Here is a 13,686-nt window from a genome sequence, read left to right as displayed (position 1 = left end):
ACTCACAACTGCAGCTCCAGTCAATGATAGAAAAAGGTAGCAACTGGCTAAATCTGCAAGAAAAAGTAGATGTCTCACTTTCTTGATACTTAATTTGCCACGAATTTCACTTTATTTTTATTTTATATTTTATCTTTTTTTTTTTTTTTTTTTGGTTGAAAGCAAGCTATGCGCATAGTCGTCATCTTTTTAAAACTAAGACTAAACATGTTGGGTTATGATTCAAAACACATGGGTAGCAACAAATACAGTAGAGGAAGATCCAGTGCAAAAGAACCCTTCTTGCAAGAACAGATGCTTCCAAATGAATTGATAGGGTAACAGCATGAAGATTTTGCACAAATGGATCAAATTTAAAGTTTTTGCATAAAGATTTACTCTAACCTTGCCGAACCAATATAAGCTTGTGCTCTCAAAACTGCTATAAGAAAATTTTGAATATGCATTGATGTGTATCATGGACTCGTTTAGTTCGTTGAAAGAGGAGGGAGAAGTATGGACAGGAAAAATATGGAGAAATACCCATATTTGGTTGGAGTTTTCAAAAGAGAGAGAGAGAAAAGTAGCATTTCCATGAGAATAAGATTTTAAATGTTATGAAAAAAAAATCTATATGAAATATGAAAAAATCCAATTTCCATTAACTAGGAACTGGGATAATTTTTTTTTGTTAAATATACCTTTAAGATTTTAGATAGAATGGATGAGGTCTTTCTCTTTTATTAAGACCGGCTATTTTTCATAATTTTTTTTTAGATAGTAGATTTACAGCTAAATATAAGTCATTTTAGAATGTGCTATTTTTCTATGGTCGGTCAAATATATAAAAACTATTTTTTCAAACATCATATATCCAAACATCAACTTTCTAAGAAATTTCAATAAAAAAAGTTTTTTTTCCATGACCAAACTGAGTCCTAGGTGTACATCCATTACTAATATGTGCTCCAAATGTTGAAAGGAAAAATGTATTCATTTGAGAACACAAGCATGTTGACTCAGTAAAAATGTCAAACCAGAAAATTCCAGCAATTAAACATATAAATAAATATAATGTAGCCGGTTTTGTGGAAATGAACATAAATATAGATTGTTTCCTAACCTGAAAACAGGAATCATCTTAGACTTTACCTGTAGTTCTTCACTTTTCCTTGCCACATAAATTCCAAGATCATCTTTATGGTCTATGAAAGAAACCTTTTTATTTTTATACAGATCCAAATGCCACCTATTTTGAAGACAAACAATCATCTTGAGAAGTCCAGCCAATCACCTTAAGGTGATGCCTAATAGAGCAGCCAGCAAGGCCACTTTATTTTAAAGCCGATACATCGAGGTCCAAGATCCTCAATCGCCTGGGTCAAATGCCAAAGCTGCCATTCTCCTTTTCCTCCATTACCACAATGCCCAATCCTAAAGATCCATGCACCTCAACCGATTTATTCTCTCTTCTTTAGCTGGTGTTATTATGAGCATAATAGAGCTGTAGAGGAGCCCATCTGGATGCCATCTTTTAGACTAAACCCCCTAAACTGTGCAGCATTATGTGAAAAGAATAAGAGAGCAGGTTGGGAAAGCACTCAAAGAAGCATGATGCGTGCAAAAGGGACTACTAGTCTACAACTCACTTGCACCGAGATTGGTTCTCAGCTCCACCTCCAAAGATAAAAGTTATGCTTCTTGTTTGGTTTTGTAAAGCATCTTCCACTAAACATAAGCACCCATGAACACATATTCTAATAGATGAGTAAGCCACAGTTCAAACTGTTCCTCTAGTGTTTGGGACAGTATCATAGCATTAAAACATTTGAAGAGATATCGTGGCCTCTAAGGGAACAAGAAGTGAGAAAACCTAGAATTTTGGCACTCTAGAGGAATGGTATCAGAAACTTACCTCCTCTTTCTTCAACACTTCGAACCTTACGCTTACGCCACCTTTTGCTTTGGAATTGAGGAACTGAGATAATAAAATAGAAAGCCTTAGACTACACATTATAGATAGACATAAGCTATAAGCAAACACATGAGAACAAAGATGAATAAGCAAAAATAAACAGTAAACACTTCGATTAGAGAAAAGTCCCCCAAGGTGGAGACTTTTCTCCGGACATGCTCCCATTGAAAAAATAAAGTCTACTCCATCTCATGGTTATTTATTTTGTTGTGGTGACCTTGTGACCTGGAAATTGACAAGTTGGTAGATATCCAAATATTTTAGTATTGAAACTTCACAAGCGGCACACTTCAGCATGTAAGAGTATCAAGGAGAAAAATATTTGTTTTCTTTAGTCAGCCACCAAAGGGATCTTACCTAATAAAAATGCTATAGACACAAATAGAGCCAGGAGCATTTCTTCTTACAAAACCACCAAAAAGAGACACATGAGAATGGAGGGTGGTGTAATCAAAGTTGGATAACTCAGAACAAGTTAAACTCGACCGAATCCAGTCAAAAACTAACCCTTCCTGTGTTCAAAGTTCAAGACGACCCGGATTGTACTGAAAATAAGCAAGACTGATTGGTTGAGTCTGACCAGGTCTTCATAACTGGATTGAATTAGTGAGTCAAAAAAATTGGCTGTCATGTTTTTATTTTTATTTTTATTTTTTTCTATTCAAGAAATTTATTTGGCTAAGTTAGTCCATGTCGTTGCCGAATTAGACCGAATTGGTATTTGGATTGAATGATACCTAGTATGTGGTAGTTGAAGATCAAGATCGGAAGTGATGATGAGAAAGTGGGACCCTTTTCATCTACATACTAACAATGATTAGAAATTGTTGTTGTTGTATTTTTTTTTTTTTGGGTAAGTCGAGGTATTCATCATGAAAATTTTGTGTCTCTCTTTTCTGTATTAATTTAGAGTTGGCATATTTTGAGACTTAATAACTTCGCTATTATTGACTTTGGATCAAATCACCTCATGATTTTTATGGTTATAATGGAACGTAATATATAGTGTGTTGATTTTGGAGTAGTGATACATAATTTATGAATCTAGAGAATATATAACTTTTTGCGTATAGATATTTTCATCCTTCTAGTTCACATCAATGACATAAATTGTCATTTTTTTACCAGCAACCGAATTTGGTGGTGGATGTAATTTTTTTTAAAATACCCTATGTATATTATAGTCGTTCCTATATATAAAATACATGCTGTCCACAAAGGGTGTGTGGATGGTCAAAAAATTAACAAAGGACAAGTCCGAGTTTTCCGATCTTATATACCACATGCTGTCCACTGGCGCGTGCAACACCAAGGTTTCTGAAGTACACCACTTCTAACATAAATCCCAAATGAGTATATTTTCCGCCATATCTAATAATACACATTTTTATAAAATGGAAAAATGAAAAATAAGTTAAATAACTAGATTAGGTCATGGCAAGTGTTCATTTACGATTACTGATTAGTGGTACATAAGGTGAAAAAAAACTGTTGTAAGTCTCTCTCTTTCATATGTGTATATCTATATATGTATATATATTTTTGAGAATCATATGTGTATATCTATATTGATTCGCTGAGTTAACATTTTTGAGTTAATAAATTAGTTGAGGATATGGTGAGTCCCAAACACAAGTTTTTCAACCTTGGATGGAATACACTTCCCACTAGAGGGTGCAACACCCAAGTTTCTGAAGCACCACTATATATTCACATAAATCCCATTTGAGATATTTTCACTCGTATCTGATATATAATATATACATGTCTTCTTAAACCACAAAAACTGAAACAAATATGTTAGCATTACTAGTCTTGGTCTTACTGGTTATTATTAGTTGATAGAGTGAAAAGAACCAGTTGTAAGTCAAAAAAAAAAAATCGCTATTTCTTTACAAAAAACACACACACACATGCACAGTCAAAAATGAATTATAATTTGTTCTCCAGGCCCTTGCAAGGTCATGATTCTAGGGTCCCATGGCAGATTGCAGAATTATTTTCACTCCACAACTTTATCATGCCTTCACTTTCACATGAACATAAAAAAAGGAATCAAATTCTATTGGTGTGAAATCAGTTTATAAAATTCTAGATAGTTTTCATCTAATTCCATCCAAGATTATATGCTCTCTTTCAGGAGAACATGCCTATATATTCTGGAACTTTGAAAGTGTAATTGCAAGATAATGCATCTCATTTCTGGGAACCTTCACAATTGCGTGTACGTAACTAAAGTCTTGAAAAATGACCCACTATTAAAACACACACACACACATGTTGAAAAGCAGAATAGCAATAGCTTAAGCTACAGTAATTTGCTAAGATCAAGATTGCTGTTGATGTATTTGAGCCCTTGTATAAGGCCAAGATGGCACACTTCTAAATGTCAAGTTGATACTAAAATTGAAGTACAAAGAGACAAAAATAAAGTTTTTGGGGAGTTGATGGAAATATATATCAAAGGTTGATAATGGGATATGCTGTCTTCATCAAATTTCTCTAGTCATATTGGTTTATAAAAAATAGGTTATCATTAAATTCATATATATATAAGCAGTGCCATAATAACAAAGAAATCTCACACAGAAATGTCATCTAGCTGATGTACGACTCTCTTATTCTTAAACTAAATTCATATTAGATTTTTATGTTACTTCAGCAATTCCCTAATAGGAGTCATAAGAACAGGTCACTTGGAATGGAGCACCGAATCACCTCTACATAGAGGTGGAAGAACATGCCTTTCCAAGGTCAAATTGGAGAGTGCTTTGAGAATAGGGTGCCCCAAGTATTCTTGGTACACATTTACACACATATTATGATCCAAAAAACGGACTGCCCTCAGCTGTATTTTGTTTCAAGCATCAGGGCTACTTCTGTACATGGGAAACGTAACAGTTTGGTCAAACATTTGTCCCGCGGATAGAGAAGGCAACTTCCTTGGATGGATGAATAACTTGGCTAGTCTTGGCCTATCTCCTTCTATGCGTGCGTTGACCTACCCAACTTCTCCCATCTCAAAAGATCCCCACCAACAACAGGCTGACTTAAATATCTGACACCCCAATAAGCTTGTATTTTTCCAAAGAAAAGAATAAAACTATGCCTGTTAACTCATCAATATCGAAGGGAATAGGAAAAAACTAAAGTCGGCTTATGATGTATTTGTGATGCAACGTATTCTACAGTTGAAACTGACCTATATGCTTTAATTATACTCTGATTTAATGTGGTTGCGTTTAAAAAAGAGACCATAATTGCATGGGCTATAATGAGAAAAATAAATGATCAAATGACGATGGGATAGGAATGAGGGTCCAGTATTTGCTTCTAATTTATTACGGATTGTGTGTTTCAGTTGTAATTAATTCATCCAGATGTGTCAATTTGACTCCGTATAGAAATTTATATACCAGCAGCATGTGATAGACCAATGAAGGACCTTGGATTGGAAGTACTGGATAATAAATTTTACTTTCAGCTTTAAAGACAGGTTTCTTAATCTTATTAGGTCATCATTGTGGCTTTGAAACATACTCGACAACTAAAATATTAATATTTTAAATAAATATGTATGTATGTATACTGTGAATCATCCCTCTGACTCTCTTTCTTAAGGTCTTTTTTTTTCTCTTTTCTTTTCCCCTTTGTGTATTTTAAGTGGCATGTACTGGTCGCATTCCAAGATTGAGTATAGCCAACAGACATTGTTTAGACCATATATCTAAAAATATAGGTGATATATTAAATATATCTAAAATATATCTATGGTAGTTAAATAAGAGCAGTTCCGTGACAAAATCCAACCTAAAGTCATGCCCACTTAATTCAAATATAATGAAAATCTGGTCCACAAGGAGCTAAGACATATTCAGGTAGTCGTTTTCTTGATGCGTTGAGATAGGCGTCGTTATCCATTAAAAAATGGCTTGGCTTCGGTTACCAATTCATCCCACTAACGGTCCAAGGATAACAGGTTGGAATAGTTTTGACCTCTAACCGAATTGGCTTCTATCCGAGCGTTATCCCAACTGACAAGTGTTCTAGGAGCATACTATCTTGAAACTTCTCTATTCTACATGTGACATAATACCAGTCGTCACCTATACCCACCCCTGCTATCCCAGTGCTTACAAAGATAAAACAATCCTATTCTAGTGAAAAGGAACTTAATACCTAAACCCCAAATTGTCAGCATAAGAACAGGAAAAATAGAACTTGGAAGCCATGTGCAAGATAACATGCACATCCCCATGACAGCACACAGCTTTGCCATGGGCGGGGGATTGACTTTGGCCTAGCAATAAAGAAAGGTGGCGAGAGAGCCCACCCCATATACCATGCCACCCCAGAAGTATTTAATTGGATGTTTGATGAGAGTGATGTGGCATGGCGGGGCCGTGTTGGAGAAAACTACAATTTTTTTATAATGGGAAGTCAATAAGACAATAACCAGCTCTTTACTTGTTGCTTAATATAAGCTATTAAGTAATTGTACCAAAATATATGCTATTAAATAATTGACCAATTTGTTTTACTTGTCTTTTTTTTTTTTTTGGCCTTTTTAACTGCGAGCTAATAAAGAGGAGAGAGAGTAGGTGGTGTTGTGGTAGGGGCTATAATGGGCAAGGGGAGGGAGCAGGAGCAAATAATGAATGCAAACTTGTAATGGCTTGACCAATGGAGTAATGGAGCTGATGAGAAGGGTGGCTTGCTTTTAATTTGTTGCAGGAAGAGGTTGGTGGAGAAAAGCAACCAGAAAGAGAGGAAGGGGAATGAGAGAGAGGAAGAGTAGCAGGGGTTGGTATGCGTTCACTTAAAAGGGGGTTTGGGGATCTGGGTTCTGTTGAGATGGGGGAAGATCTGTTCTTTTGGCTGCTCTGAGTCTGAGGGGCTTAAAATAGGGTCTTGGGACTTGTTTTTTTGGACGCTTTTTTCTGATTTTTTTTCTTTGGATTCTTTGGTTCGTGCACGATCTCAGCTCTGTTTTCTTTTCTTTTGAATGGGGTTCGGGTGTTAGGGTTTCGGAGGCTCTGTAGAAGGGGGTAAAAGCCTTTGATTTGAATCCACTGTTTTGGGTTTGGCTCTTGGACTTCTCGAGCTGCTAAGAAAAGGAGAAAAGGGAGTTTTGGAATCAAAATCCAATCTTGCTCCATTTTGCTTCTTTTTCTCTGCTTTCTTCTCTTCTTTATCTCTGAATGGGGTTTTGATCCTCTCAAAGTTGTCATCTTTGGGGATTTCGTCAATGGGAATCTCTGGTTCCCGGGTTTGAATGCCCTTTTTTCTTTGTTCTTTCCAAAAGTCCTCAAACTGCGTTAAAAGTAAGGGAATGTTGAATCTCTGGGGCTTCCTTCCCTCCTTTTTCCCTAATCCCCACCCCACCGTTTCAAGTTTCGATTTTTAAACGAAAGCTTGGATTTTGACCCCCTTCGTGTCCTCTACGATTTGGGTTTTGATCCAAATTTGATGGTCTCGTGAGGAGCTTGGAAGGAGCAGCATACATGCATCTGTCACTATGGAAGCCGATATCCCACTGCGCCGCCCTTATCCTGGAGAAGAAGAACCGGTGGCGGGACGGGTCCTCCGGCTTGTCCGAGGAGGACAAGCGGCGGCCGTCGATGCTCCGGCGGCTGCAGGAGAGCAAGCTCCGGGAAGCCCTCGAGGAGGCCTCCGAGGATGGCTCCCTCTTCAAGTCCCAGGACGTCGACTCAGAGCCCTTCGGCAACCCCGATGACGGCTCGATCGGCCGGTCGAGATCCCTCGCCCGCCTCCACGCCCAGCGAGAGTTCCTCCGAGCAACCGCCCTCGCCGCGGAGCGCACCTTCCACGCAGCCGATGCCATTCTCGACCTCGACGAGGCCTTCTCCAAGTTCCTCACCATGTATCCTAAGTACCAGTCTTCCAGCCAGATCGACAAATTGAGATCCGAGGAGTACTCTCACCTCTCCGATGCCGGCGCCAAGGTATGCCTCGACTACTGTGGCTTTGGCCTCTTCTCTAACCTCCAGAGCTTTGAGAACTGGGAATCCTCTGCTTTTAGTCTATCAGAGATCACTGCCAATTTGAGCAACCATGCTCTCTATGGTGGTGCCGAGAAGGGCACTGCCGAACATGATATCAAGACCAGGATAATGGACTATTTGAATATTCCCGAGAACGAGTATGGTCTGGTCTTTACTGTTAGCAGAGGTTCTGCATTTAAATTGCTTGCTGAATCTTATCCATTTCACACAAACAAGAAGCTGTTGACAATGTTTGACCATGAGAGCCAGTCTGTGAATTGGATGGCTCAGAGTGCAAAGGAGAAGGGTGCAAAGATATGCAGTGCATGGTTCAAATGGCCGACGCTTAAGATCTGTTCCACGGAGTTGAGGAAGCAGATCTCAACCAAGAAGAGGAGGAAGCGGGATTCGGCTGCTGGTCTCTTTGTGTTCCCAGTTCAGTCTAGAGTTACTGGAGCTAAGTATTCTTATCAGTGGATGGCATTGGCACAGCAGAATAATTGGCATGTGTTGCTTGACGCTGGTTCTTTGGGTCCCAAGGACATGGATTCACTCGGGCTGTCCCTTTTCCGGCCAGATTTCATTATAACATCGTTCTACAAGGTGTTCGGGTCCGACCCAACAGGTTTTGGATGCCTCCTTATCAAGAAGTCAGTGATGGGAAGCTTGCATAACCCAAATGGCAGCACTGGTTCGGGAATGGTGAGGATTGTTCCGGTGTTTCCCCAGTATTTGAGTGACTCTGTGGATGGTCTTGATGTATTGGATGGGCTTGAAGATAAGACAGTCAATGGAAATGATGAATCATTGCAGTCTGATGCACACCAAGGATCCCGATTGCCAGCTTTCTCCGGTGCATTCACATCAGCTCAAGTAAGAGATGTGTTCGAAAGTGAGATGGATCATGATAACAGCTCTGACAGAGATCAGGCGAGTATCATCTTTGAGGAGACAGAGAGCATTTCTGTTGGGGAGGTCATGAAAAGCCCAGTTTTTAGCGAGGATGAGTCATCAGAGAACTCCTTCTGGATTGATCTGGGCCAGAGCCCGTATGGGTCGGACAATTCAGGTCAGTTGCACAAGGGGAAGTTGGGATCTCCACTACCACCTACTTGGTTTGCTGGGAGGAAAAACCATAAGAAGGTATCGCCAAAAATGGTATCCAAGATACCAAAGAGCCCAATTGAAGATGATCATGTGTTATCTTTTGATGCAGCTGTCTTGTCTGTCTCACAAGAACTAGACCGTGTTAAGGAAGATCTTGAAGAAGAGCATCCAGAAAAAGGCCGAATGAATGCAGATTTCCAGAATATCAGTGAGATTCAGGAAGAGCCTGAAACCAAAGAAGCAGCAGGCACACGAGCTGTAAAGTTTGCTACTGCCAATGGAATGAAAACCGGCATCTCGGCTTCTGTGTTTGGGTGCCACAGTAGTCATGAGAATGGTTCAACATCTGAAATATGCCCAGATGGCCGTGTTAAGGCAAAAGAAAGTGCCATAAGAAGGGAAACAGAAGGTGAGTTTCGGCTGTTGGGAAGGAGAGAAGGAAATAATAACAGATTTGCTGGAGGTAGGTTTTTCGGTGTGGAAGAGAGTGAAGGGGTCACAAGCATGGGACATAGGGTATCCTTCAGCATGGAGGACAGCAAGCATGCAGAAAGATTATATCATACTTCAGATGCTGGTGAAGCATCTACGCATGCACTGGGTGATGATGATGCCATAAGTGATGGTGATGATGAGGATGCTCAAGAGTGGAACAGAAAGGAACCTGAAATAATTTGTAGGCATCTTGATCATGTGAACATGCTGGGTCTCAACAAAACCACGCTTAGATTGCGCTATCTGATCAATTGGCTGGTTACCTCATTACTGCAGTTGCGCTTTCCAGATGCAGGTGGGGGCAATGGCCTGCCTCTTGTCCAAATCTATGGTCCAAAAATCAAGTATGAAAGAGGTGCAGCTGTGGCATTCAGTGTGAAGAATAGCAGTGGATCGCTGGTTAACCCAGAAATTGTTCAAAGGCTGGCTGAGAAGAATGGCATTTCTTTGGGCATCGGCTTTCTTAGTCATATAAGGGTCATGGAAAACCAGAAACAATTACATGGAGCAGTGGATTTGACTGATACTTCATTCTGCCGGCCTACATCAAATGGTCGCCATGACAGTAAAATTAAGAATGCTGCTATCAGAGTGGAGGTTGTTACCGCTTCCCTTGGGTTCCTCACAAACTTTGAAGATGTGTACAGGATGTGGGCTTTTGTGGCCAAATTTTTGGATCCAGCCTTTCTTGAAAGTGATAGACTATCCACAGTTGTGGAGGAATCAAAAACATAGCCATCAGAATTTGGTATGCAGATTCTGTCAAACTTCTAGGGAGGCCTGTAGCCTCCTGGACAGCTCGAACATAAAAGAATAATCATGAATGCTGGTAATGGTTTGTTTGGGGATGCAGCAACAGAACCACACGGGTAGTTTAACTTTTCATCTGTTTGTTTTGCATCCCAGAGTTTTCCCATCTGAAAGGGGTGATAGCTTATGGTTCCGCAGGTGAACTTGTTTATTCTTGGCCTGTTCCTTGGATATGTATCATTTTGTTTCATGTAGAGTTTGCTTGAGAGCTATGTATCACCCAGTTGCCAATGGAGCACCTTTTCAGTCGAGTATGTTTGTAAAGCAGAAGTGAATGGGCAGGAAACAGTTCTGCAACATTGTAAGATTCTCATGGCTCATATATTAAGATGAATCAAGCAATTTTTCCCCCCTTTCTTTCCATTCTTATGGGTTTGGTTTCATGTCTGCAATTCGTGATGTGTCAAATGTTTTCAATATTTGTGATGTGCAGAGAGATCTTCAAGAATATTTGTTCTTATGTATATAAGTTTGATTTTGTTTACCTTGTGTTTTATTCCTATTGTCACGCCTTTTCTCTGTGACTCTATCTAGGATGTCATCTAGCAGTTTTACTAAAAAGCGATCAGAGTGCAGTTTATTTCTTTCTTTGAGTTGAATCAATTGGTTGCAGTCATGGTCATGAATGCCAAGCAGAACTATATTCCATTTACTATTTCAGGGTACGTTTTTCCATCGGTAACCTTTATTCCATTATTTTGTTTATATAAATGGAACTTAGTGGATAGGATGATATGATGGCTTTATTATCATTTTGTTGCATGTAAACTAGTGTGCAAAGACACCTGGAGGCATGTGTGCAGTCCAATTTGCTGGTCCTGAGGTTATACTTTAACAGAGTATGAGAACTTATTTCTTTTTTTAGATTCTGTGGACTAGAAAGGATCAATAAATAAAACCTCTGTAGACCATGTTTTTCTTTAAGTCAAGGTATACGATACACGCTAGCAAGTGGCCATTGATTAATGAGATACAGATAATATGGCCATTCCTGTCATTGTCCAGCGTCTCATTGCATATGAACTGTTTTTATTCTTCAAGTGAGAGCACACAAGCTTCACTTGTATTCAAGGAGAAATAGCCTGCAGTGCTGGCACATCAATAAGCACACATATGATGGGAAAGTTATTTTATTTGTTCATCTATATGCTTGTTTGAATAATTATTATATTCTGAATTTACTTGTTCTTTGTCCCTGTGACAATTGAAGATTATCAAACGTCAAACTTGAGGGCTACATTGAGGTCAGTTTCTCCATTATAGCCCATGCCGAAGTTTCATTCCCAGAAATGGTATGGAACTGTGGTAAAAGATCCTGACATGAGAAGGTAAGTTGCTGTACATTGTTTATCGCAAGGAGAACTCGTGAAAATTTTTGAAGTATCTATTTCATCAGCACATGCATCGGCGGCCCTTGGATCTTAATGGGTGCGGGTCTTGCCTCTACCTGAGATTCACTTTTCTAGTATATCTGTTTTGTGGGGAGGAGCACAACACTTGTTTTAAACTCTAGTGATGTGAGAGGAAAAAGTTAGAGATAAGATTGTAAAGCTTGCTTAGTTCCCTTTCTGCAACAAAAGATACTTTGCAAGGGCCAACCAGAAGATGCACCACTTGGTTCTAAATAATCTTCATAACAGATGGCAATTACATATTTTAGAAGACATACTTGCAACATTGAGTGTGAAATCCTCAGCCGCTCGCTGGTGGGGAGCAACATGGAATTTTTTAGCCCCCCAGTTGTGGCAGTCAATTGCAGCATCCCTTCTTTTATCTCTATTTGTTGAGGTATTATTCCATTCTCTTCACCTTTAGCTCATACAGGTACTGGAATCTCCCTCGCTACCTCTGGTTTTGTTTCCTTTGGATGTTGTGTGCTTTTTAAGGTGGATAGATGTCAGTCAAAACAGATTTACAGCATGCACTAAGAGGTCTTCACTTGAGAAATCACTGGTGGTTAATTTGTTAGGCATCCATCATGTGTTTCTTGCTCAGGATAAGTGAAAAGACCGGCATCACCAGCAAGGATTAAAGTCCAAAGTACAAATACTTGATATCTAGCTAAATAACAAAAGTTCAAGTTCCTTTTTGTTTGATTTAAAATAGGATGGCTTGACCTACATGCAGTAGAGGTCAGCTACGGTGTGAAGGCATGTCTACGTTGTTATCACATTTCATAGCTAATTCCTGGATTCAAACCATGCATTCAAAAGTCTCGCCCTAGTTTCTTGACATTTCCAGAGCTAGCCAATGCTCTTCCTGGATTTGATTGGGGAATGCTGTGGCCTGGTTAATGGGAAGTTGCACCCGTACTAGGCAAACAAACCCGTCATGATCCACTTGTCAACTCGCTATTATTCAAAGTTGAAATGGCCCTTGCTAGTGGTCATAAAAGCTGGTTGGCGGAAAGCACCATCTGTTGCATCCATACAGAACTACTTCTGAGCACTTTCCTCCACGGTAGTTTCCACAGGTGCTCGTTTTTCTCGTCAAAGGATTTGGTAAAAGTTGACATCGAATGAGAGAACGGTAGGGCGTTGATAAGAGTGGGGAGGTGCGATATGTGGTGTTGTTTGGTGCTTTTAAAAGTAAACTTTTTTGTATTGTGTTTGCTGACAATGGGTGGCAGCTTATAAAAAATAACGTATGGACAGAGCATTTTTGTGGGTGGGGAATGATACAAGGTGGGATTGGGCCATAAGAATCCAGCAATCGCCCATCCCTATCGTTATCACAATCAATGACATTCAACTCCGCGAAATCTTTCATAACAAAGGATTAAATGCTCTTAAATACAAGTTGAAATTGTAATGCCAGCTCCATGGCTGGCAATAACGTGGGCCTTTACAGGCATTGACAACAAAACAAACATAATAAAATACGAGATACAACAGCCACACCAACCAGATATAGGCATTTGACTTCAGATTGTTTTGATGTTTCATTTCTTTAATTAAGCCATCAGAGGCTAAGAATACATTACATACATTTTTTCACATCCAAAAGCCTGTGCTAGGCCTCTATAGACTGCAAGAAAGTGTATGATATAAGGTGGGATTGGGCCATAAAAATCTAGCAGTTGCCCATCCCTACCGTCATCACAACCAATGACATCCAACTCCATGAAATCTTTCATAACAAAGGATTAAATGCTCTTAAATGCAAGTTGAAATTGTAATGCCAACTCCATGGATGGGCCTTTACAGGCATTGACAACAAAACAAACATAATAAAGTACGAGATAAAGCAGCCACACCAACAAAGGCTAAGTATACATTGCATACATTTCACATCCAAAAGCCTGTTCTGGTCTAT

General features: G+C 39.4%; 1 protein-coding gene across 2 annotated transcripts; it reads left to right on the top strand.

Moving 5' to 3' along the window:
* The first annotated feature begins 6,585 nt into the window (after positions 1–6,585).
* LOC105035105 (uncharacterized) lies at positions 6,586–11,471 on the top strand. Of its 2 annotated transcripts, XR_012138574.1 has the most exons (2): positions 6,586–10,672; positions 10,906–11,471. XR_012138574.1 is itself a non-coding variant. In XM_010910520.4 (1 exon), exon 1 carries the CDS (start codon positions 7,459–7,461, stop codon positions 10,294–10,296), a length of 2,838 nt encoding a protein of 945 aa, XP_010908822.1. In that variant the 5' UTR covers positions 6,586–7,458; the 3' UTR covers positions 10,297–10,727. The 2 variants fall into 2 exon arrangements, 1 of the variants encoding a protein (XP_010908822.1); XM_010910520.4 differs by lacking the exon at positions 10,906–11,471 and having other exon boundaries at positions 6,586–10,727.
* The last annotated feature ends 2,215 nt before the right edge of the window (positions 11,472–13,686 follow it).

This window comes from Elaeis guineensis, chromosome 2 (assembly GCF_000442705.2).
Source record: "Elaeis guineensis isolate ETL-2024a chromosome 2, EG11, whole genome shotgun sequence".
NCBI classification, from domain to species: domain Eukaryota; kingdom Viridiplantae; phylum Streptophyta; class Magnoliopsida; order Arecales; family Arecaceae; genus Elaeis; species Elaeis guineensis.
This window is presented reverse-complemented; position numbering and strand designations above follow the sequence as displayed.